General features: G+C 39.5%; 1 protein-coding gene across 2 annotated transcripts; it reads left to right on the top strand.

Moving 5' to 3' along the window:
- Window positions 1-201: 201 nt before the first annotated feature.
- Window positions 202-20,561, top strand: ptpa (protein phosphatase 2 phosphatase activator). 2 transcript variants are annotated; one of them, XM_044332895.1, is made up of 10 exons: window positions 202-296; window positions 1,319-1,422; window positions 1,565-1,651; window positions 2,303-2,428; window positions 3,832-3,949; window positions 5,127-5,226; window positions 6,114-6,238; window positions 6,840-6,940; window positions 13,340-13,447; window positions 19,684-20,561. In XM_044332895.1, exons 1-10 carry the CDS (start codon window positions 272-274, stop codon window positions 19,756-19,758), a joined length of 969 nt encoding a protein of 322 aa, XP_044188830.1. In that variant the 5' UTR covers window positions 202-271; the 3' UTR covers window positions 19,759-20,561. The 2 variants fall into 2 exon arrangements, with proteins under 2 accessions (XP_044188830.1, XP_044188831.1); XM_044332896.1 differs by lacking the exon at window positions 202-296 and adding an exon at window positions 361-470.
- Window positions 20,562-27,455: the final 6,894 nt, after the last annotated feature.

Genomic DNA, 27,455 nt, shown 5'->3' on the forward strand with positions numbered 1-27,455 from the left:
TCACTCATTATTCTGTATGATTACGTTTACATTTGATACTTTCACAACATTTTGGCCCAATCAAGTAAAATGTGGAATGTAGGACTTTTATTTATTTATTTATTCATTTATTTATTGTGGTAATAACAGGCATCCACGGAGAAAGTGGTAGAAAGTGATCATGTGTTTTGTACACAAAGATGTCGTTTACTTTTCAAACAGCGGAGGCAGAAATGAGTCATGGCTGCTTTAAATCTGCCCGAAACTCACGAAGGAGACTGTCAGCCTCGCCATGGCGGAAACAGAGCAGCAGGCAGGTAAAGATACAGCTGGATGTTTGTGTGTTCAGCATTTGTAAGCTCTGTATCGCCTCTCATCTCTACGCGGGTTAGCAGGTTCACTGCACTACCTAAGGGGACATGTGACGAAATAACTTTAGTTTACGCTTGTAGGGAAACACAGACAGTCCCGCTGTTCCCAGTCAAAGCTATGTATGTTATGGTTACATTTCTGTTGCTTGAAACTTGGGCTTGTTATAAGTCTACATCTGTGCACCAACTGGAAGTCGTATTTTAAGTACTGTGTAGTTAGCAGTCATTGCCAAATTATATTTAATTATTGTGTTTCTAGCTGTAATGGCTGCGAGGTGTTAGCTAGCAAAACAGTGAATTTACAAGAGACAACCGCTGCCTTTCACTCGTGTAGTAAAAATATCTTCACCGGACCAAAATGTATTTAAAAGTCGGGCCGTGAAATTATTGCACTCCTATATACAGTATATACATATATATACGATATATATCATACACTTTGCAGACGCAAACCATCCACGTACCAAGACTGATGTGACGTATGTAATTATTCTCGTTTTTTGGTCACTGTAATTAAACGGTTACTCTAGTATTACACTTTCATTAAGTTAATTAAGTCACTAGAGACTGTGTTTTTTAAAAGAATTGTCAAGACTGAAGTAGCAGAGGCCGAGATATTCTGACTATTAATTGATTTATTGACTCCCTTTAGTCCCTAGTTTGAGTTAAACTCCAAAAATACCGGACCCTACATTTCCCATAATGCAATAATGTAAGAGCATCTTTACAGTAGACCTTCCCTCTGTGGTTAACACCCTTGGATGTACATGTAAACACCCATGCCCAAACAGAAAGCCTTATAAAGGCAAACTTAATATTATATGCAATGACCACTGAATTCACTTATTTGTAAACCTTAAAGTTAAGTACGAACTATATGCTTACATGAATGATCTCAAAATAGTTATTTAAAAAATCAATTGAGATTATTATTAAATTAAAGGAAACAGTCTCTGTAACTTTTTTAGGATCCACCCCTGAGGATGAAGCAGCTGAAGCCAACACCACCTTCATGGTACCCAAGAAAGAAATCAGCATGGTGCCTGACATGGGCAAGTGGAAGCGATCTCAGGTAGCTTCCTGCCTGCAGCTGTGTGCACATATTTCAAAATCCACATGGTTTTTATCTGATATCCTTACTGTTATTGTAGCAGTTTGGCTGACTACACATCTGGATACACTCCAGTTGTTGACATTTCTCTCCTTTTTTACAGGCATATGCAGACTACATGGGCTTCATTCTGACACTGAATGAAGGTGTAAAGGGAAAGAAGCTCACATGTGAATATAAAGTGTCTGAGGTATGTTGTCTTTGTGGCTTCTGAGAGCCTGTATCTTTTGTGTGCTGGTAGCCTTTTATATTCTTAAGGATTATTATTGTCGGGGTTTAGAGGATAGCTTCAGTGCTGTACTATTGTGTGTTGATACTTATATGTCAAAGGACTACATGTTAACACTACTTAGAAATCTTAACTAAAGGTCCACCCTCCAGCTTTTCCTGGAGCTTTCAACCACACCTCACGGTCTTCATAAATGGATAGAGTTTACTCCATTGTCGTGTCTTCTCTATGATATCTAAGCCTGACCAAATGCTGTGACATTTTGCATGGATGATCATGGCCCCCAGATGAATCTTTTGGTGAATTTGCTATATTTCCACGCTACAGTAAAAGCAAGTATTTTTCACTCTCAGAAGGGAGTTTTTTTTTTTTTCAATAATGCTCTCCGCAGAGTGGAGGAATTTGGTCTTATGTTGTAGTGTGGACGGGGAAATGGAGCTTTTCCAAAAAAGTGAGAGAGTTATAGAAGCAGCAAAGACATAGCAGAATTAATGATGCTGTGTCTGAACTATATGTCCTGGTTTATTGTTTGCTGTTTGTTTCTGATTGACATGATAATGATGTTTATCAGCATAAACAGCAGTTACAGTGTTGTTGTCTTGTGTGTGACAGACAGTGGAGAAGTTACTAGATCTTTTGGGGACTCTGGACAAATGGATAAACGAGACCCCTCCTGTTGACCAGCCATCACGCTTTGGTAATAAGGCTTACAGAACCTGGTACAGCAAACTAGATCAGGTTAGTACACACACACACACAAGAGTAACATTTAAATGATTTTTCAAAGTCAGTGAGACTAGGGGTGCACTGATCTGACTTTTTCTCCCCTGATACTGATTAAGATTCCCAAACTCAGCGGATCTGCTAATGCCAGTGCTGTCATTTCCCAAATGTAAAATCTGTAAACCTCTCTATGTGGAACTGATGAAGATCATTATTATATGTGTAATGTAGCTGTAACTACTATTCAATTATTAACTTAAAGAATTGATCTGAGCTTAAACTAAGTTTAACTTAAACTGAGTTTAAGTCAAACCATCCCTCTTAGGCTTAATCATCAATCAAACTTTATTTGTATAGCACCTTCCACACAGGTTAGTGCAATTTAAAGGTGACTGACAAAGTAATAATAAGACAGTACAATAGAATAGAAATAATAAAAATTAGATAATAAAACCAATAAAATAGGTTTATAAAGTGACATTATGAAATAAAACTAAAAAAAGGAAGTGTCTTTGGGAAAATGCTGTTATGAGGTAAATAGACTTTTAAAAAAGGTCATTTTGAAATTACAAAAATACCTATAATTAAATAAAAATCCAATCAAAATACTATTATGTAAATGAACAGCATTTCATAATAATTAGTTGAGTGGTTTTGGTTTGGTCCATTTAATATTTTAAAATTTATTTGTATGATTATTTATTTCATAGTGTCTTTTTAATTTATTTAATATTCAACACTTTGGGTTCCACCTAAACAATGTGGCTCCTCCATCATCTTTTATGACTCCAACTGCTGTCGAAGTTAAAACTTCAGTTATAGTCATTCTTCGTTCTGTTAAGCATGTGATGAAATGTATTTCAACCACACAATGTTAGAACATAAGCACTAGTCAAAAAGTTCAGATGTCTAAATCAAATTTTACAAAAACTACATAGAGTAAATTTAAGTTAACAAAAATCTGTTTCAAAGCATAGGCCTACCACTGCTTTCGCATCGAAATGCATTTATTGTGGGTCACATGCAGGAAGTGGCGTAGTAACAGCAGCAGCTTCATGCATCATTTGCTCACTACATTAAGTGAGCAGGACAGAAAACTGTATTTAATATGGATCAGTCACATCTGCCTGATCCCTGCTCCGCTCAGTCAGGTCAGTATCTGTGCATCCCTTAATGAAACTGTAACAAAACAAATCTCATTCCACGTAATCCATAAAGCTTCCCCATGTCACATATAACACTTAAACACACTCTCAACAGAACCACATGCTCTTTTGTGGAGATGTTTGCAACTCACACGTGATGTTGGTGTGTGTGTGTGTGTGTGTGTGTGTGTGTGTGTGTGTGTGTGTGTGTGTGTGTGTGTGTGTGTGTGTGTGTGTGTGTGTGTGTGTGTGTGTGTGTGTGTGTGTGTGTAGGAAGCAGAGGCCTTGGTGTCAGGAGTGCTCCCTGCTGACAGACATGCAGCAGCTCCAGAGATAGCTGTCTATCTGAAAGAGTCTGTTGGGAACTCCACCAGGATAGACTATGGAACAGGTAACAGTGCTGAGTGTCCATGATTTTTATTTCAGTCCAAGCTCTGTACAAAACACTGAGTGTAGCCGAAATAACTATATTATTTTTATGAATTTTACTTAAGTAAGTTAAGTAAGTAAAGCAAAACTAGCATATGTCATGTTGTATTGCATGTAGCGGTTCTGAGCAGATTACATTACACAAGTGCAGTAAATGGGTTGAAGAGGTCTTGCTATGGATTTCGCAGTAGTTCTGCCCACATTTGTACCCTTAAACCCCGAATATACTCCCGAGCAGACACGCACACGGACAGCTGCAGACATCACGGATGCACAGTAGTTCTGTTTAGACTACTTTCTGGAGTCTACTTGGAGGATGTATTCCATACATGCACAGTAGAAAGGCGTCTATTGAGTGTAGCGTAGTGGCCACACGGTCACAACAAATTAGCTGGTGTTATACTTTCTGCATCCGTGAGTACACGAGGATCCAGTAGGTCTGCATGATGTAAATTTCGTCATCAGAGGGTGTATGTGTGTCGGCTCTCTGCACACATCCACATACCTCCAATTTGGGCCACTGTGCTACAATCGAGGACGTGTGGAATGTGGACTCCAGAAAGTAGTATAAACAGAATTATTACATGTCGGTGGTGTCCGCAGCTGTCCATGTATGCATCTGCTTTGGAGTATATTCAAGGCCACTGGAGGTGTACGAATGTCCACACAGAGCCTATGTGTACACCCTCTGATGATGAAATTTATGTCACGTGGACTCTAGCGGACCCTTACGGACCCTCATGTACCCTTATGTTAAAGAGTTAGTGCACCCAAATTGCAAAAAAAAAACCCTAAAACTATCACTCCAAGGAATTAGATTCCTTTTGGCTTCAGCAATAAAGACATTTGGACAAAATCAAAATGTCACATTAAGATGATGCTGAATAATTGGTAATAATAAAGTATTGAGCAGAAGAAAAGGTTAAAGAAGTGGTATTATATACTGTAAACTAAAAGTAACATCATTGATAGTAGCAGTAATAAGTTGTAAAGGTAAAAGTAGTAGTAACTTGATATTGTCAAGTTTTATTCATCATATTACTGCCACATTCAGAAAGTTGCAGTAAGCAACTTTGAGTGAAGCATAAATGGACTGCTCACACATCCAGTTCATGTGTTATATGTGTTTGTCTTCTCAGGTCATGAAGCTGCTTTCGCTGCGTTCCTCTGCTGTCTCTGTAAGGTTGGAGCTCTCAGGGTCGATGATCAGCTAGCTATCGTTTTTAAGGTTTTTAACAGGTGAGCTGCTACTGCTGTGGTCCACTTCATTTTGAGCGCTACTGTGCGGTTAATGTGATTGGTTCATTTTTCGAATTCACGGGATGTGATGTGACTTTTCTTCTCTAAGGAAAATTCTGCTATTTTTCAAACTGAGTCTTAGTCTCATAATTGTGATCATTTTAAATATGGGCCATGTTAGCTAAATATCATATCCATCATCAAAGATTTTAAGAAATACTCCATTCTTAAATCAGACAGAAACCAGTCAAAATGATATTATATTATGTCTCCTTTGTGTAGCCTAAATTAAACCTGTGTGCTTCAGGATAACTTTATTTAATTGCTTTGTATTTCTCCTCTCAGCTCCTGAATTTATAGTTCTTTACTGTCATCTGACTTTGAGTTTACTACTACTTGATTAATCCTACTGTACTCTTACTTCAATAAATCATCTGAGCTTGATTGTGCCATGTACAGTATTTGTATTTGAGTGGGTGATGGGATGTCTGTAAGAGTGTCCCAGTGAGCTCTGATAAACTGCCACACTCTCATGGTCTTAACAGGCACTTGAGCACTGTGACAATAACTGGAAATATGTCACACAAGTAGCCGCTTGACTGCTTGCAAACACCGCAAATGTGGATACTGGGATGGACCCAGTATGCATCAGGGCAAACTGCGCAATTCAACTGTCCAATACGACACCTTGCTAGATAATGTAGCAAAAGCTGAGCAAGGTTCAACTATTTTGTCAGAGCCCTCAGCGCTGGTTTCATTCCAATGAAAATAGAGGCTGTGTTTTTTTCACTCAGGGCTGAAGTCTTTCTGACCATGACCTATCTGTTAATATTGATCACTCTGTATTCTGACCCTCTTCTGTTTGCACGCACTGTTTGTTTTTGAAGGTATCTCGAAGTGATGCGTAAGCTCCAGAGGACCTATAGAATGGAGCCAGCTGGGAGCCAAGGTGTGTGGGGACTGGATGACTTCCAGTTTCTGCCCTTCATATGGGGCAGCTCCCAATTTATAGGTAAGAACCTCACTGCAGCAGTTCAGAAAGAACTATTAAAAAAAAAAAAAAAAAAAAGAATGACGGAGCTGTCTGTATCTATTCTGTGAAAAGGCCCATGAAATCTGGCTGAAGGCTTTTGATGAAGACGTGTCAAAAGAACACAGCAGTAGTTCAGATGTGACTAAATGAAGGCAGGTATGATGGTGGTGTTTGATTGAGGTTTGAAGTCTTAAAGGACTTCAGAGACAGAACAAAAAGCATACAAAACATACATTAAAGAGACATTGGGGCATTTGGGTCTAATGACTCACCATTTGTACTCTGTTTCTGTGAAAGTGTGGATGTGTTTGGGAATGAAGCATCTTGATTTGTGAAGACATCAAGTTCACAAGTGAAAGAGAAGTCAACTAAGCAGATTAAAAGTCATTGTCGTAGTTCTGCTCGTCCTGTGCAGTGGTACAAGGTTCAGATTTGACACCATGTCCATGTGACTGATAAATGTACACTTCCCCCCACATGTCCTCAGTGCTGCAACATGAGGTTGAATCCAGTAAATGGGAAGGTAAATAGTGACACCTGGTGATGAACATGTGCACTTACAGCCCAGTCTCCCCTTCAGATCACCCAACACTGGAGCCTCGGCACTTCATCGATGAGAAGGTGGTGAACGAGTATCACCAAGACTACATGTTTCTGGAGTGCATCAAGTTCATAAATGAGGTGGGAAATTCTCCACACATTCACAATCATCACATTTCTTTTTTTTTTTCTTTATTTGCTTTTTGTTTTGCTCAAACAAATTGAATTTTACACACAGTCATTTGTATCGAGTACTCGTGATCTCTGTCTGAACACGGCATTATGTATTACATGCATGATCCATATAAAACAAACTTCACATGGTTACCATACACTTCACTCGCTGAAGGGACATGGAGCGGTCAAAACAACAGGAACATTTCTCAGTTTAATGCCATTCAGTACAAAAATAATGCAGTATATACTCCCTCGTTATGCCTCGTAATGTTTTTATAGTGTCAGTTGTGTCACAGGGGTTTTGATTGAACGTCAAGTCCACACTATGGTAGCATTGTACTCCATCGCATTATATGGACAAAATAACAAACATCTGGAAGACTTTAAAGCTGCGTTATTCAATGTTTTATGTTTACAATTATCTTTAATGTGAAAGGGGTCGCTCATAATGATGAACCCACAGAGAATTATCACATGACTTAGCAGCTCACCTCAGCTCTACAAAGCTTCTGAGCATCTTCCAGCTCTTTGTTTCGGTTTCCAAGCATTTAGCAGCTAAAGAGGCAGATATTTTTTTAAGCAGTTGGTGGAGAGCAAAGCAGAGCTAAGAGGAGAGGAAATAATGGATTTAAATTCCTTTAGTGGCCAGAGACATAACTCCAAATAAATGATAATGCTGTAATGTCTGCGTCTGCTTTGCCATAACAACTTAAGAAGGGAATGATGTGTCATTGTGTTTACAGCTTGTTACACCGCTCGCAAGTGGCAAAGATAATGAAAATGATGAGAGAGAAAAAAAAAAAAAGATTATAGCGGCCTTAAGAAGGTTTAAGTCAGAGACCTTTTTTGTTTTTCCACATTAGTTTTTGCCTTTAAAGTCTATTCACCCAAACCATGAAAAACATATTTTCTGACATACCTCTAGTGGTATCTATCCATGCTGATAGTTTTGTTTGTCCAGGTTTTGAGAAATCCTGTCTCTGAGATTTCTGGGGTGAATGGAATTTTGTTTGTGCTGCTCACAGCACTGAAAAATGACATTTAAGAATTCAACAGCAACATCTTTTTCCAGGAACAGTGTCCCTGATACTCTGGCTAATCCACAGAGCACACTGTGAACAGTTTTCTTTGGTAGTATTTCTTCAGTAGAAAATAGTTCCAATGAAAAGCGATGACTGTGATATCTGTTGATAAGAAAATACATTTTTGTAATGCAAAGTGACATTTTTCTAGAGAGTCAAAGCCAAGGGAGTTTTTAGGACATAATTGAGATAACACCAGGAAAATCCATGTACAAATAATTGCTCAAGTCTTAGATTTATAAGTGAAAGCTGTTGTTTTTGTTGGCTGCTATATCATCAGTTCCCAGACTTCCCCAGAGCTTTCCTGCTGGTTAACCATAAGTTTTTTTTGTTTTTTTTTTGTTAATTTTTGTTCCCTGAACCAAGAGGAGATTGAGAACAATCTGACAATTCTGCATTACAACACGTGGAGGTGTCCAAATGTGGTCTACTGCCCCCTAATGGACATTACCCTCACTGTGTGGTTCAACTCTGCCAATTTCTTTTAAATGTATTTAAAAATCTAAAAAGAAAATTCTAAGCTGTATCCTATCACTGTTTACTTTTTATATTACTTTACCCAAGGGGATATGGGTTACCTAATTCCATATCAATGTATATTCAATATGCATACACAACAACATGTGTACTTGTGTGGATATTGTACTGATTTAGCAGTTGGGAATAAATTGTTGGTCCACAGCTGAACGTGGTTTTGTTCAGGAAGAAGAAGACGAGGGAAAGGCAGATGGATTCTGTTGGTAGACTGCCAGAGCAGGAACCGTCCGCTTTGTTTTTGGTTTTCAGAGGAAAAGGAGGGGAGGGAAGTAGAGGAGGGCGTTGGTTGAGCAAGCTACATCCTTTTCCTCCTTCCCACTCAGACGCGCCGCCTCCTTCCCTCGTTCCCCTCATCCTCCTCCTGCTTGACCTCTCCCTCCTCCTCACGGTCATGAAAGGATGCTGCTGTTGTGTCAAGAGAGGCCTCCGTGTTTCTCCTCATCCGTGACTCCCACTTTTCATTTTTATGTGACTTTTGCCTCTCTTTTCCTTTGTTAGTTTTGGTGACTTTTTTGGAGTGACCATGTTCTAGAGCTAAAAACAGCAGACAGAGCATTTATAGGCAACTGTTTTGATAATTGATTCATGATTTTAGACATTTTTCTTGCATAAAATCCAAAACATTGCTCAATATGTTTCTCTGGAAATTTTACTTTTTCACAACATTTAAAAAAATAAATCTGTTCATTGGCAAAATAATCAACAGATTAATCAAAATGAAAACAGCAGTTAGTTGCAGCTCAGAATCTTGTTTTAGGTACAAATGAAATTCATGAGTAGTGCAGACTTGTCATGAAGAGGCAGTCTGGTTTTCCGCACAGGGCAAAAATCCTAATTTTACCTGAAATCATACCTTTTATCTGAATGAATTTGGAGTTTAAATGTTGTACCAAAATTAACTAAAATAAAAATTGCGTTTTTTAGCATCTAACTTCATGTCAAACCGTTCCCTCTTTATTTCTGTCACAGTGCAGCACTGCTCTGATGACACGTGGCTCACAGCTGGATTCATGTTTTCTAATTGTTTCGGGTCCACTCATGCCATTACTGACACTGCTAAATATGTTATGTTTTTCTCTGCTGATTTTTGAGAGCAGTGTGATTTTTATTATTTATTTATTTTACTGTTTGGTACCGTTTTTTTTGAATGAGCAGATGGCATTCATCAGGCTGAAACAAGCGATTTATGCCAATTTTGTTTATATACAAGAGGTTTGTGAATCCAGCTTGTAATCCAGGAAGCAAACCACCCAGCAAAAAGTAAGAGAGATTAGGATAAAGTGTTCTATGAGTCTCACTGTGTGTGTCCTTTCAGCCGACAAATATTTTGAAAGCGTTTTTTTCTTCATAAAACATTTACAAAGCCAATATTTAATGTTTTAAATCCCACAACCACGTTTACTTGCTTACTGTCTTCTTCTTCACTGCCTTTGTTGGCACATTATAATTCTTCGAGCAACACTGCCACCAACAGTTGATCAAAGGAATAGCATAAAGCCAACGGCAGAATGTGACTCACGCTGTCTGCGATTCGTTTTCAAAATGTGACAGCTTGGTAGTAGATGTAGTCACAGAATGCAAGTTTAACAACATAGCAACAATATGTCACTTTAGCTGATGAAATCAGCCTAATTGTGGGTTAAATTAACTACAAAAAACACTTAAGAAATCTTTTTTCTTTAGTTTTTTGCCGTTATTCAGAAAGAAACTAAGCACTCTTAGGCAGACTTTCTTTTTTGGTTCTGTTACTTGCCTTATTCAGTCTCAACTGCAGGCTTGTTTTTCCTCTTTTGTTTACTTAGACAGGCCTGTAAGCATGCAACTCTCCATATGTATACCCCAGTATTTTCCTCTTATTCACACACATGTGGATACTTCAAACTCATGCTCTTTTTTTAATTCACACACAAGGCTCTTGTGTGCTTGTGTGTGCGTGTGTGTCTGTGTGTGTGTGCATCGTCCTAAACATGAGTCACTTCCTTCCCCACATGCTGCTGTGAATCACTCCTTCCTCCAGGGAACACGGGCTGTCTCCACCCCCCTTTCCTCCCTCCTCTTTGCCCTTCCCCCATGTGTTCTCATGCGAGGCCCTGGAAAGTGTCTAGAGCAGTGTGAGGGGGGGTTGATGGGGGGGATGGAAAAAGGAGGGGGTGTTAGATTGATGCCCCAGGGTCTGGGTTTGGGTTCCTCGGCCTCTTGGGAGAAAATGGTGGGAAAACGGTCTATAGTCTTCAATTCATTCATACATTCATAAATTCATACATTTGTTTTTGTCAGTCTTACTAGTTCCAGTGAGTGCAGACTACCATTGTTCCTCTGCATGTTCTTCTTATTACTTGTCTATCTATATTAAGCTAGCACACTCGTTGTTGTCTCCAGAATTTATTATTTTGGAGATTGCCAGAACAACAATCAGCCCTTTGTTCTGCATATTCTTCCTATTGCGTTGATTATATTGCTGAAAGCAGTGATCAGTGATTGTCATGTTATTGTAAGGGTGACTGAGAAAAGAAGTCACCCTATTGTTTCTTATCCCATCTGTATTCTTATATTTTTCTTTATTTTTCATTTTACACACATTATCTTCAGAAGAGCAAAACTTAAAATCCAAAAAGAACAATTAAAAAACAGCAATAAATGCACCATCACACTATCAGAAACTATATACCCAAAGTTTAGTTTGTTTATAGGATCATCTCCACTCTTCACAATTGGATTTCCAAACATCACCAGTGGGGGGCACTGTTGGGTACTGGTGAGTGCAGCTTTAAAGTTAGGTTAGTCATCGACGAGCCTGCCAGCATAGCATCAATAAACTCCACAGGGGCACAGCTCATAGCAATGAATTGATTTTCTTTATTAGATGAAAAGTCATGACATCTGCAAGTAAATCATTTAGAAATAAAAAGTATGTTTTGATACAAATTCTGCCTCAAACCTATATTTTACAAATGTGCCTCACGACAATTTCCACCCTTATTTTTTGCCATTAATGTTGCCCTTCCAAAACATTTCTTACATCCATCTATCAAATGTCTACTTTAAGATGAAATGTAATGTTCAGATCAATTAAAAAATCTGCCAAAATAGAGCAGTTACATTGGAACATTAGTTCCCTGATTAGAGGTTAATCAGAGTAGTTTGTGAATGCAATACTGCTTTACAGCCAACTCTCAAATGTCATACTTAAAGCTGCTCCAGTTAATATTTATTGATATTTAAATATTGATAACATATCAAATAATTGTGTAATGTGAAAACTGTCACTCATAGTGACAAACCAGAATTATCACTCAACCCTGTAGTTCCCATCAGCTCTACAGAGCATTTTAGCATCTTTCAGCTTGTTTTGGTTTTAGGGTCCGATACCTCACTGCTGCCCCAAAGTGGCCAAAAATTGATGAATGCAGCTTTAAGGTCTTAGAACACCATAAATAAATCTTTAAACATCCCCTCCAGACATGTTTGAATTTGTTTACTTCCTTTTAAAATCCTTAATGTTACATTTCCTCCTTCTCCCTCATGTAAAAATCCAGAATCTATTAAAATATTTTTAGTTTCAAAAGTTAAACTTCTGCACACAAAATGTCTCTTACTACACTAAAAAGTCCATTCTCAGTGTTTGTGCACCAGCGACTTCAAGTTTCCACATCACACTTGTGTAAGTTGCATATTGGCTCCAAAGTTGTTGTGATGTCACAAATCATGCCTGGAAGTGCACACCTTAAGATGTTTGATGGGCACAGAGAAATGTTCTTTCTTCACCAGATGAATGTGAAAACAAACTCTGCTCATACATCATTCTGCACAGTGAAGCTGAGACAATGAACTGAAGGAACAAGAAGAAAAACACATCTTTGAGTGGAGGGGAACTTGAACCATATGCAGAATCTCAAACTGGTTCTTGCCTCACTCTGGACTGTGGGATCAATTAAACACCATGGTTATCTTCAGATTCCTTTCTACTAAAAGCTCAACATCTTCCTTTTTATATGCAGTAGCATCTATTCCTGTAAAGGATGTATTAACTGACAGTCCAAAATAGATTGGAGAAGAGTTTACTTTATTATCAATAGCTGCCACAGCACTGGAGGCAGCGCTGCATTTCTCACATTCCCTTCCTGAACCAGCAGTTCCATTTTAAAAACTCTGAATCAGATGGAAAAGGTGGATATAGAAAGTTTGTTGTCTCCTTATTGATTGACAATAGCAGCTTTGATTAGCTTGAATTTAGTTATTTACAATGGATTCCAATGGTGACCCACTTTCACTGTATAAAAAACAAAATCAGATATTCCATAGAAACTTTTCAAACCACTCAGCATAATCCACTCCTCCACTGCCCATCAATATGCTCAGTATGTTCCAAACTCTCATAGTTTCACCAAAGTAAGGCTTTACTGACGTGAAAACAGGTCACCATTGGAATCCATTGTCACTGAGTCAATTCAAGCTGACCAAAGCTGCTGCTCTCCATCAGTGGAGAAACTCTAAACTTTTTAAAAACTGCCTTTGCAGCCTACAGGGGGAGTGTTTGATACTCTGAAGACTGATATTGTACAGAGTATCACTTTCAAGAGGTTTCAAGGGGATTATTAGAAAGATTTAAAAACTATTCTGTTCTTAAAAAAACAATAAAATGAAAAGAAAATTATGATTTTGTTACAGAATGGGAGTCACACCAGACAGATTATACTTGTCCCTCTTTCATCTTGTCTGTCTCACTCTTTTCTCTGTTGTGTAGATGAAGACGGGTCCGTTTGCTGAACACTCCAACCAGCTGTGGAACATCAGTGCTGTTCCTTCCTGGTCCAAAGTCAACCAGGGTCTGATCAGAATGTACAAGGCTGAGGTATGCTCACTCTCTTTCTCACTGATCAGTCCAGTTCCTTCCTTTATTTATCAGTCTGATAAAAGATTTGGTGGAGAAAGAGTCCCAAAAAAACATGAATTACAACTTGCACAGAATCTAAACAGCACACATACGAAAACTATAAAGAAAGAGTAGTCAGAGTTTCACCATGCTGTATCTGTTTGGTGGAGCAGTTTATGCTCCAGCAGAGCAGGATTATATAGAAATGGATGGTGTGACACAGATATACAGTACACTATTCCACTTTGGACTCTCTGGTTCTCTTGGTTCCTTCAAAGGTCAACACTGTGGAGACGGTTTGAAGTTCCTCAGAGGTGCGACTCTGAATGCCAAAGTTGAAATCTATATGAAAGCAGTGTGTGAATTTTACTTCACCCGCACAAACATATGCACTAATCGCAGCTAATCTGTTGAAATAAACTGTTTGCAGGGCCACCAGCAAGTGACATTTTTGGGTCAGATGAAATGTCTTTACAACTATTGGATGGATTGCCATGAAATTTGAATCAAACATTAATGCCCTCAGGATGAATTGTAGAAACTTTTGTGTTCCCCTGATTTTACATCATCAGGTTAAAAATCGTCCAATACTAAATTGTATAAAAATGAATGAATGTGCTTCCCAAATTCCTATATCTCTTTCAATGTATACATGTTTTCATTCCAAAGTATTTCTTCCATTCACTTGATAGCTCTATTTCTTAGTTTATATGGCCAAAAAACCCAGAGTTCAAAGAACATTAGCCAACTTTTTATTTTACTACTGGTCTGCAAACATTCAAACTATATTGCACTGGTATTGTATTAACAATCAGCCCCCACCGTGGCTGCAGATTGAGGACGCCTCATGCAGTTCTTCCTCTCTAATGTCCCTCTTGTGCCTCCCTCTGGTGTTTCCATCAACATACTCCAGTAATATTATAGTTAAACACTGTCTTAAGATCTGGACTCAACTCAAACACCACTCTGGATTCAAGGCGATACTTCTTCTGTCCCCTGTACACTCCAATCATCCCAATCCTCTGTTTCCTCCCTCTACTACTGATAGAGCTTTTGCAACCTGGGAAGACCATGGGATTGTCTCTGTAAAGCATCTTTACATGGATGGAACACTTGCATCTTTTGATCAGTTAACTTGTGTATTCAATTTACCGAGGACCCACTTCTTCAGATACTTACAAATCTGAGACTTTTCATAATCACTTCCCTGGTTTCCCTGCTGTTTCTAACTTGGTTGACACCTCTACTTGGTCCGAGGATCTCAGTATAGAGATGCAAGCTGAGGTTTTGCAGTCAGTTTTGAATTGTGTCCACACGTCATGTATTTGTGCCCATCACAGGGTCTCACAATGCAAAGTAGTTCAGAGTCCACTGGGCTAAAAGCAAACTAGTCCGCATCTGTTCTGGCACTGATCCAAATTGTGATAAATGTCACCTAGGACCAGCTAATCCCACCCACATGTTCTCCCACCCGATCTCTATTCTTTGGAAGTCTGTCTTTGACTCAGTCTGAGCCATCACATCTGCTAACATCCACCCCTTACCCTTAGTTGGCCTGTGTGGTGTCCTACCCACTGACCATTCACTGCCATGCTACTTCGTTAAACTTGTTATCGAGGTGTGTTATTCTGGTGCACCTCATCCCCCCTTTCATACCCATTGGATAAACGATGCCCTATCCTTTGTGAAATGAGATAAAATTAAACCCTCCCTTTGTGGTTCTAATGTAAAATTTTCTAAAATTTAGCAACCCCTCTTGGAACATGTCAGGTCCCTTCAGCTGGATGCTGTCCCCATTGGCTGAGCCCCCCCCCCCCCCCCCCCCCCCGTACTGCACCAACATCCTGTACCTCCTGGCCAAGTCCTGTTTTCCCCATGTTAGTAGCACACAGTATGTCTAGTATGTTATTGTCTCCAAAATGTCTTGTACATTGGATATATTTTTATGTTCTGTTTTTGTTTTTTGTTGTAATTTTTTCTTGCGTTTGTATTGTTATTATTCTCTTGTCTCAGTAATAACACTACCTCTTTTTTATTTCATTTATTCAGACATACATGCGAGGGTTTATGTATGTGTGTTTTTTGTGTTGTAAATTCCACAAATAACTATAAAATATATAAAATTTGTCCAATACTTTGGTTTATGACCAAATGCCTTCAATACAAATGACACCCATCAACCTCAGGTATACTTTGTGTTTAGAGCTTAGTAGCAAATGCATTCAAACATGTGAAAGTAAAGCCCAGTTCAGACCAAAGATTCACGACAAGACGAGTTGAAGCTTGCAACTACTTGCAATGCACCGGTCTGCAAGACCTGCCAACTCACACCAATGCGAATAGGCAAGACAGTGTATCATCTCCATAGCAACAACTTTCTGTACTTCCATTCTAACCGACAGCGTTTCAGGCTTTTTTTGTAGCTTGAATTTGTATTGTCTTAAAATATGAATGAGGATAGTGAAATCGCTGGCTTACAGGATTGGCCGCTGCAGTGTGACGTTGGGTTGCGTTCGGCAAAAGTTGATTATGGTCCAACTTCTTCCTGCAGGGTCGCTGCGTTTTTTTGCAGCACCCCATGTGGTCCCCTCTCCCACAGCCTAAATTCATAACCCCATTCAAATGAATAGGAGGACTGGTGTTTTTCCTGCAATGCCCAATTCGGTGTTAATCAACTTTTGCAGAAACGCAACCTGACATCACGTTGTGGTGGCCAGTCATGTAAGCTAGCAATCAGACTGATCAGACCTGTACAACCCTGCCATGAGGGGAGGGAGGACAAAGACGTTACTAGGACGAGGGGAGGACATTTCTTTTCGTATGAAAATAAAGTTAGGCTTTGCTTCTTGACTCATTTTTTTAAAAAGAGAGAGAGAGGCGGTGGTCATGCGCGCTAGAGAGTGAATGAAGAGAGTGTGCGGTGGTAGCCAGTGAATGAGAGAAATAAAACATTATTTTCTGATTGTTTCACAGTGGTTACTTTTTAAAGCACAAATAAACACGCCCACACCTCCGCACAACCCTGTGGGAAGGTGCCGCAATGTCGGATTTAGTGTGAATGCAGCCTATTGATGTCTCTCCTCATCCCTCTGCACCGCTGTCAAAGTGATATTTTCCATGTGAAGGCTTTTTAATGCACATATTCACATAAAAACGCATTACAAACCCGGTTAAGCAACACATGGCTAAGAAACCAGCTTCTTCCAGCAAGACTCTAGCTGTGTAAAGCGGATTTCTCTGAATCAGTCGCCCTGATTAAGGAAACAGTGTTTTCTTGTTTACATGACATTTTAAGAAATCAAGTTATTGCAGAAAGACAGCCGTAACCGGGTTCCTTAAGACCAAAACGCTCTAACCGACTGACTGCAAGCGTAGAGAGAGGAGAGAGGCAGGAAAGGGTTAAGAGAGGAATGGAGAGAATGGAATTGTGTGTGTGTGTGGGCGGTTGGGGGTGGGGTTGGGGGGATGTCTAAACCCGTTCTCCCCGCCTGCATGCCCACATCCTGTGTTTTCCAGAGCAGCCTGTGAGTCTTCCCAAAGAGCTGAGGGGCCAAGCTGTCTGCCTCTCCCTCCCCCTCGCCCCCCCTCCCCCCCACCCCCCCTCCTCCTCTGCCGTTCCCTTCATTAAATCCTCCCCTCCCTCTGTCCCGACCTTCCTCCAAGCCTGGAGCAACCATCAGCAGACTTGCATTCCTCTCTCCCTTTTCCTGGCCCCACACAGGGTTTCGGGCAGAGAGTTGTACTAGACCTAGAAAGAGCAGAATCCACCATTTTCTGTGTGAGAGAGGAGGCAATTTTGTGGCCTGTTTTTGAGCATAAACCGAATGCGTGTAATGATACATATAAACAGTAAAACAATGGTAGATGGACTTTTGGCCTCACTTGAATGGACAGAATTATACAGTATGTCTTACTTTATGTCCATACTTGAAATGAAGATCAGTCACCCAGCTCTCACCTTTTTGTCTTTTAAGGCCCCTGCTAGTGTTTGTCACATGTTTTAGCTAATTTACTACAAGTCATGTACTTTTTCTCTTCCTTATTCAGGCAGCTATCAGGTCCCGTTCATTTCTCTGTACTATAAAAAAATCAACTTGCACAGACTTGAAACTTTCTTGAGATAGCTAATTCATCACAGTGAGCTTCATGTATGATCTCATTGTCGTCGAAGACAAACTAGTTTTAAGTCTCAGCGAGTTCATTTGCATATTGGAGGGAAATGAATGGAATCCAGTCTGTCTGGGACATAGGAAACTGATTCAGAAAGACTCAAAGCTGGTGTTATTCTATATTTTTCTTATTGTAAATCTTATGAGATGACTAAAACCAATCAAAACCAATGTCTCTCAATACTTTCTGATTTCCTTACCCTGTCTACAGAGCTCAGCCCCAAACCCATTGGCTCATCCTGTAGATGTAAATCTTTGTGAACAGCTCATACAGCTGGGCACTGTAGTTTTTGTTATTCAAACAGCAGAAAATAGTACATTTGTTAAGGAATATTTTCAGCGGTGGATTAATACACATTTGGCGTGCAACAAGGGTTAAACACATAAAAACACTAGTAACCTTTTAATATCTAGAGCCCAGAAATCGACTGTTTAACAGCAATGTTAATTAAATCTGTGTTAATTGATTTTAATAGGCCAGTTTAATCCCTTTACTGACAGGCACACAACAGATAAACTGTTAAGGCCTTTAAATGTTCTGTATAAATAGTTTATCTCTGATTAATGAACCCACCCTTGATGATTTTACATATTTTCACTGATGCAATAGCTGTCCAGACAAAAGTTCTCTGAAGCATGTTGTTCCACCCCAGTTCTGCCCAGATGATCATGACTGATAGTGTCACCGCACAGACAGACCGAGCACAAGAGTTCAATTCCACCGTGCTCCCCCAGCACAGCCTACCAACCCCCACTGCAGCCACCCGAAAACCCCCACCCCTGCTCCCCAAAACTGGGTCTGTGTCAGTACGCACAAAGAGCCTCCTCTGGGCTGATCTGCGGCCATTTTGAACACGTTCAAAGTGAAAGGCCAGGGGGAAGAGTTAACGGCTACGCTCCCTTTAGGTCAAGGTTAACTCTGTGGATTTGGGCCTCAGTGGATGTCTGGTTCAAAGACAAGGGCCTGTCTAGTCACTAAAGCTCAAACAATGGGGAAGTCCCTGTACAAAATCATTAATGCTGTCACTACATCCAAACCTGCTTATATCAACTTAATATCAGAGACAAGCTCGAGTGATGAATCACAGCATATTTCATCTCTCACAAGCCAAATTGTCTGAAATAAATCATAGAATAATAGTTTTTCCTTTAGTTATGACGACATTTCACTGACCAAGTAACTGCTGAGTTGGGGGAAAACAGTGACTACAACAAAAGGAACCTCCCAACAGTTCATACAGATTATCTAAACCACTTCAGTTGGAAATAAAAAAAGTTAGCACACCCGCATTGTCACTAACAGTCCCTCACTGTACAACCAGTTAGATCATCTGACAGCTGGTATTCTTGCCCCACCAGCCTCTTTTTTTTTTTTTAGCAATTTAGCTAACTAGCTTCCACTTTACGAGTGGAGGCTTGCTAATATTAGCATTCATTCCAACAGATGTTTCTTTTCATTTCATATTATTACAACACCTGCTGAGTCAGCAGCAGCTCCTGCACACTCAGTGCTGTGTTCATCCCTCATTATTCAAAGGAGGGGGTCTATAGCTAGCTGTAGCTGTAGCTGTCTGTCTTCACTACTTTGTACGTTACTCTGAGAGTTGAGTCAGGCAGTGCTCACATCATAGATGGGAGCAGACTACAGCTAACAACGTCGCCCCCCCCCCCCCCCCCCCCCAGCTTGTTAACTGCCTGTGCGGTCGTTGGAACTGAAATGTTATTACGAAACACTTTAATACGAGCCATACACATGTTGGACCAATCAGATTACAGTACAGACATTGTCAATTGGAACCAAAAAGTCACATCCCCAGGAGAATGCTAATGTATTTTCAATTCAATAAATAATAATTAACTTTTGCCTTTTTGGTAATTATAAGTTTCACCAAGTAAGTATACAAGTCAAAATAAACAGATATGTTGAGATAAACATTAATGTACATATTTTTATTCTTAATTTCAGCTTGACATTAAGTGCTTGCTTTTCTCATTTTTCTAATGCTAGTTATTCAGTCCCTCTCTCTTTTCTTCTACCATTTCCAGTGTCTGGAGAAGTTCCCTGTGATCCAGCATTTCAAATTCGGTAGCCTGCTTTCCATCCAGCCAACGAAGCCTTGATGCTCATGGAGGAATGCCACACACTCGATGGAAAGACCAAAATCCCAACAGTTCGAACCCAACAGTTTTCCCTTCCTCTGGCATCCTCACATGCAAATACTACAGTAGCAACAATCAACCACATGTAGTTTGACGCGCAAATGCATTCCCACATGCACATGCATGTGGTCATGAAAGCTTGTAAGTGATCCACAACTTAATGCAGAGCATGTTGTGGAGGGCCTTTGCGATTTCAGAGCATCTTTATATTTTTGTCATTTTATTTATATAATGGATAGAGTTTGAATCAGATTCCGTTTTGAGGGATGAGATAGATATTTTTAAATAAGTGTGCTTAAAGATGCTTAATGCTTGAGTGTACTTCGAAATTTGGATCCTCATTAGCAGTAGCTCATTCACAGAGTGGGGTGATACAAATAAGACTGTTTTCTCTGAATCATTTGTTGCTTAGGGAATGGTTTGAATTCTCCAAAATCCTTTGTTGGTTTCTCCTTCAACTGTAGTTATTTTCTTGGTTTTGCTTTTAAGGCCAAATATTTGAATTGTGTTGCTAATGTACAAATATTTGAATTTCCCTCTTAATCCCAACATGTAAGTCACATTAATAATTTGCTAAGAAATAACTGTGTTTGAGTGTTTTTTCATAAACAAAATGTTTGGCAATCCAGTGTCTTGCTCAGAGGGTAAAAGGTAAAGAGTTGGATTTTTAAACCTTTCACAACAGCTCATCCAAACTGGAATGAATAGAATTTAGTTCAAGTAACTAAATGAAAAGTCACTTAGTAAAAAAAAAATGCATGAAAGCTCTCTTGGTTGTTTTTTTCCTCACAGTTTAAGCCACTGTTAATGGTGTACACCCAAGACTTCATCTTGAGTTCCAGCTCACCCCCATTGGAAGTTAAACCTGTTTTTTTTAAATCCTTTTAATTGGCTCAGTTATTGTAAACATTGTCAATTGACAAATATACTTGAATAAATTTTGTGGTTGTGCTATGAAAACATTTTCCTCAAAATTCCAGACTTGCTTCCAGTTTTTAAATGACTCTACAGTGTTAAATTCTGCATGGTTTTTGATTGGCCCATTTTAAAGATCAAGGCATGTTTTTTATTGAATATTGTTGTATAATCACATTGACCTGCCAAACCTGAAATTTCTCCATTTTCCCATCTTTGTTTGACCTCACCATACACTTAAATTTTCAGTTTCTTTGTTACATTAAAGACACCATGTATACTGTGTAAAATTTCCCACTTTGGCACTCCCCAATGGTAGTATGATAAACGACAGCAATGCATGCCGCTAATTTGAAAGACGCTATAATCACATAAATATTCTACATATAGTGGCTTTAAGTGAGAAATGGTCTGTTTTGTCTCTTCATCTTCATTCAGCTGCATCACATGTAACAGGTTTAATTTGGGGTGAACATCAGACTTCTCGTTTAAAGCCCACGCATGTATCTGAAAAGTCTTTTAAAACAAACACAAGTGTTTTATTGGTAATAGACTGTGACTTGTGTGTGACCCAGAGATGACCCCAGCAGTGAGGCAGATGGATTCAGAGATAAGGGGAAAAGTGTTGAATATTACATGAGTCGGGATACTTAATACTACTTCTTTTGAAGGAAGATTTTTTTTTTTACCAGGAGTAGGGGAACTCTGATTCATGTAAAATTTACAATTCCAAAACAACATGCAACAGTCCTTTTTTTTTTTTTCCACTATGAGCCTTCACAGGACGGGGGTGGAATTCCCCTACATACAGGATGTTGGACTGCAGTGCAGAGAGTGGTGGAATATAGCACAGCAGTCCAAAGGTGACTGAAGGACTTTGTACAAATGTTGTTCAACTAGAACACAGCAGCTGTGTCCCATTTTAGTCGAGGCCTCTGTCGTAGGACACAGGCCGTGAAGGTGTGTCCTTCAGAGGGCTGAAAGCTCCCCAGATGAGACGCTCTACAGATGAATCAACATAATATCATGAGCTCCTGCCCCTTGACTCACTGAGACACAAAGTACTGCTGCATTCAGTGGATCCTCTTCTACTCACACAGTACCAGGCCTTTGTCTTCAGTCAGTCGTAAAAATATCACATGAACTGTAAAAAAACCACCACGTAAAAGAGAAAAAAAAGGAAAAGCTTGAACATGTTGCTTAACACTACATGTTGAGCCAGTGGTCCACTTTCAACAAATACTTTGATGTGTTTGTGAATCATATACACAAATTATGATGGAGAAATTGAAATTATATGGACATATTTATCAATATTGTTTGGTAGGAATCCATTGTGTTGAAGTGAAACATCACAACTAGTAAACTCAGTGTATCCCTCGCAGAACTTGTCTACCGCTGGTATTCAGCACTCAGTCGGTGAGACACCTCTTCCTTGGCTCTAAACAGGGGAATGGTCAGCTTTATGAGTTGATGTGGGCTGCCTGAATTCACCATTCACAAGTGAGTGTTGCACAATGAATTTTGGGATACTGCAAATCGGAGCAAAAGCAGGCTGAATTTCTTTGCCTCATTTGTAGGAATGTTTGGAATGGGACAGCTGCGTCGACTTGTTCTGATATGTCTGGTCTTGAAATGTGGTCTTCAATGGAGGCAGTCTGAAATGAGAAGCAAATGCAGACTCAAGATGGTGGAGAGCAGCAACACTGGCTCTCCATAAACATCCAGTCTGCATTCAGCCCAGTGTTAATGTTAAAATGTTTTCTGATATACATACATAGGGGGTGACTATTTCTTGGTTGGGACTTAAAACTTCCTGGAGTCTCCGATGGTTTGTTGCCAACCAAGAAATAGTCCAGCAATAACCATCCATAAAATGACAATTTGATGTTTTTACAGATTACAGATTTAACACCATATTAAGTATTAATTAGTGAGCAGCTTTAGAGGTGCTGGTAGGTGTATTTTGTTATCTTTGGACAGAGCCAGGCTTTCTGTTTCCTACTGTTTCCAGTGTTTGTGCTAAGCAACATTAGCCGGCTGCTGGTGGTAGCTTCCTGTGTAGCGTACAAACATGACAGTGGTATTGACCTTCTCATCTAACTCTCGGAAAGAAAACAAATGAGTGTATTTCCCAAAATGTCAAACTTTTCCTTAACACATAGCAGTCCATTAGTCAATATGTTCATGTTCAACTCTTCATTTCAACAACACTGAAAGGTATGAAGACCTTGGAAATGGATCAAAGACTGAATGAATCTGTCATCTAAGAACTAGTCATATCAGGATATTCCATCATCAAAGTTTTTTATTAGCTGGATTTATTACCATTCTGAAGTTTTCCTCAAGGGTGTGGGCAATTTTACTTTTTTCCCTTTCAGTGTGCAAGTCAAACTGTGACCTAATTTATTATGATTAGTACATGTAAATAAGATACAGCAGACTGTATTTCCTCAAATAAGATGGTAAATGGTAGTCAATTAAAAGCCAGGTCTCTAATAATGGCCAGGGGCGTGGTAGACATGAACCAATGAAAGCTGGCCCCAAAAACAGGCCTGGGAAAAAACAAGGGTGGATAAACTCCTGGTGCCTGTTATATAATGTATATGCCCGTTAAGTATTAATAGTAGTTACCTGGATGAAATGCCACTTCTATGAGTACATGTGTAGCCCTCTGGGGAGGGGATGGAGAAGACATGATATCATTTAAATACAGGGAGGAAATATGGTATTTCATTATGCAAATAAAGACATGACCTGATTTTCAAAATGCAAAAGGAGGTGTGTCCAGTGGGCTCTTTAATATTCAAACAGGGGTGTGGCCTGTTAAATATGGGTGTGGTTTGTATGTTTAATTGAAATGCATGAGAAATTGAGAAGCTTTTAACTTATGTGCATTAGGATGTGGTCTAGTTGTCTTTGATATGCAAAGTGTATGCAAAATAGAAGTCTATTTGGGTATTATGCAAATAAGGGTGTGGAATATTAGTTTTCTTCAGCGTGCAAAAAAAAGAATTCGACCTTGTTTGGGTGTAACGTTATCTATGTCATCTTTAATATGTGACATGGGGCGTGGCCTAATTTTAATTAAACATGCAAATAGAACAATTGCCATATTTTACTTGCAAATATATTTATTATATATGCAAATATGGGTGAGGTCATGACCTATTATCCCATATACAATTTACAGCAAACAGCTTTTACAGTTTTCACTATCTATCATAACTTTGTTGCATTAAATACATTCATCTTCAGCTCATTTGGATTTTCTTCCAGTTTTCTCTCATCACTTTTTATTACCAGAAGCAAGAGGTCCTCATGTGAATTGCAGTCAACAGTGTCATCTTGTAGCAAGCCAAAAGTGTTTGAATGTGTGGAAGCACAAAAAGAAAATATGTTTAACTGATCAACTCCCCTTAAAAATGTCAGTATATTTTGTAAAATAATAGGTAAAACATTAAAGTTTATTTGTCTTATTTATTCACAGAAACCTATGTTCACTGTTTCATATAAAGCCAAGCAGTCAGTGTCAGTTTTAGACCTTCATCAAGAGCACTGCTACACATGTTGACCATTCACACATTTCCCCAGAAAATTCTGTTTTCTTACAAAAATGATGTTTAAATTTATTAATAGGGCACTTTTCTAAACAGGCATTGTAAAGTGCTTCACAACATAAAGACACTACTTAGATACAGTATCACAACAGCAATGAAGTACAAAAAATGCTTCTTTAAGCATCTCTCCATCACTCTGCTGCACTTTTGTTCTAGTGCAGCCATAAACAGAAACATACTATATGACGATGATCTCACATGGATTGTGTGATTGGCTGTTCTTCTAAATCAGTGATTGAGACTCAACAGAAAGAAAGAAGACAGCAGACAGTTGGGTAAGTTCATCCAAATTTCAATAAAACATTTTTGTAATTTGTACTACTTTGTACATCTGGCAGTACAGTATCCAGCCACACTGTGATCTGTTTTCAAAGGGACTGTTTCTTCAGAAGAAACGTGTTCCAATGAGAATTGTTCACAGTGAACATTATCAATTATCCAGAGTGACCAGGAAGTCTAGAAAGACATTTTTATATTGAATTTGTATTAGCTCCGCTAGCTACAGTAATGGCAATGGATTGGCATGAGATTTTCTACATTTGATGTTGATGGTTCCCAATGGATTTGATCACTTAATTGATGACCTCTCCTTTAGGTCTTAAATTTCATTTAGTCCAATACTTAATGCAACATAGTAATTGTTATGTTAGCATGTTGGTGTAAGCATTTAGCTCAAAGTACCATTGTGCTTAACTACAGCCTTATAGAGCCTCTAGCATGGCTGTAGACCTTCCTCAACAGCCTTATACTAACAGCTTAGCAAGAAATTTTGCAGTGGAATCAGATATTTCCAATGGAATTGCTGCAATCTGTGGATTTGCTCACAGGCGCAAAGTTAAATTTTTCACAGTGTGTTCAATTTTAACTTTGACACACAACCAATTAACTAATAATAGCAAGCCATCTTGACAATGCTGACCTTTAAAGGGGAACAGTGAGAGCTGGAGGTGGAGGAAGTGGAGGAAGCTATCATGGCAACCAAGCTCACAAGTTTGGTTAACAAGCTAGCTAGCTCTGGGAGCTTTTTCTCACTTCATGAACTCTTTATTGAATGAAATGATGTATAATCCTGAAAACAAAATGCTACCGGGGGAATAAATGGTCCAACAGAGAAAATAGAAAGAAACTTGAATGTCAGAAGTCGAATGAACAATAACTCTGCCTATTGTTACTGTTAGAGGTAAATTAAAAATATGTTTTTTGTCATTTGGTTGAATCGGCCCTTTAACATTGCTGCAATGCAGAAGTATTCCACTGTGTTTGTGAAAGCTTGACCATCAAACTTAAAGCAGTTTTGTCTGTCCACAACAATATGACTCCAGTGTAGAAATGTATCTGATCTGGAGAAATAAAAAAAGAAAGTAGCAGAAAAGCTTGGCCTAGTTTGAATGTAAGACCACAACTGGTTAAAAAAGGGAGAGTTTTCAGATGTGTCCACATAAGCCTGGACCTGGTCTACATCAGATCCATCTAACAAAAACCCTCCCTGGCCTACCTTCCCCTCCCCCGCCCTCCCCCCACAGACCTCTGCACAACCTGGCTGACCTGTACGATCTCTGCTGCCACAGTCTGCCTCCCCCTCCCAGTACACCTATTCCCTACAGTCCACCCCCCCACCCCTTCTGCCATCACATGTGGCCTCCTCCCCCCTCTGCAACCCCCCCCCCCCTCCCACCACCACCACCACCACCACGTCAATCCCCTCTCCTGACAAAGCATACCCCCACCCCGCTATCCCCCCTTCTGACTGCACCTCTCCCCCCTCTTCGTTTGTCTTCCCCTCCTCCTCCTTCTTCCAGCACCCCCACACAACACTAGTCACCACAACTCCCCCCACCCAACCTCTCTCACCACTCATCACCCCGCCACCTGGTATCGTCCTTCAGTGTGGATCAGGTGAACAGAGGTCTGTGATTGAGAAGATAAATAAGAATTCTTCAGTAATAACTTTTAGTGTTTTTATCTCATGTCAAGCTTCAAATTTATACCTTTTTTAAAATCTAATTTTTGTTTATTTTATCTTCACTTATTTAATTTTTAAATATTATTGTCCTGTCCTCACATATCTATATCTTACAATATTGAATCTGTGTTCTTCATGTTGTGTATTGTGCATATATATTTCAGTAATGTTATGTGTTTCATGTTTTATGACAGAATCAAATAAACAAGCAAATAAGTGAGAATGAATAACTCAAAAATCATTGATGCCAAAAAGGAAATCAAAGATGTTGATTGCGTGTGTGTTCATGGGTGTCAGTCTTTTCCAATCCAGATGGAGGAGCTGTGTATACACCATGAAACAAAACCATTGTCCACACCGTTAGTCAGTATAGCAGAGAGGGCTGAACCATGATATGCTTCTGATATCATTCTCATGTTTTATTGTAGTCATTTGAAGCAAAGGTTCACTGTTTTACTGCTGTAGGCAGATGTTCTCTGTGAATAATCAGATATCCATTCATCCTGCATCTCATTTCTGCAGAATTACACAATGCATTGTTCACAGTGCCTCATCGCTTTCATTGCAACCTACCTACCGCACATTATTATGGGTAGCTGGAAAAAGCCTGGAGAGCTGAGGGAGCAAACGAGCAGCGGTGGTGGAGGTGATGTGTTGGGGCAGAGCGATGCCTCACTATGAGACAGAAAAACGAGACAGCCAGGAAGAGCAGGAGGAAGGAGGAAGGAGGAGGAGGAGGAGGAGGAGGAGGAGGAGGAGGAGGAGGAGGAGGAGGAGGAGGAGGAGGAGGAGGAGGGTGTCGGGGGCTGGTGAGTGGAGAGTTTGAGGGAGGGTCAGCCCGAGGTGGCTCTGCTCTGCATACACAGCCTGACTGATATCTTCATTCATTGATTTTAAAGAACACCACCAAGTGGCACAGAGCAGAGATAACAGGACTCAAAGTTTTTCCAGAGGAGGGAATTCCAGGTTGAATTGAGAACGTCACATATGCTATATATGCAGTGCATCATGGGAGCAGACAGCAAAAGTGAAGAATGGGCCCTTATATGACTTTTAGCAGATAATGTGACAAACCTAATCTGTTTCACATCATTGAGCATTTGATGGTTTCTTATAAAAAATAAAATTAGACTCACTGAGGAGCCAAAACACAGTATCTT

The sequence above is a fragment of the Thunnus albacares genome, chromosome 18, assembly GCF_914725855.1.
Source record: "Thunnus albacares chromosome 18, fThuAlb1.1, whole genome shotgun sequence".
Lineage (NCBI taxonomy): Eukaryota > Metazoa > Chordata > Actinopteri > Scombriformes > Scombridae > Thunnus > Thunnus albacares.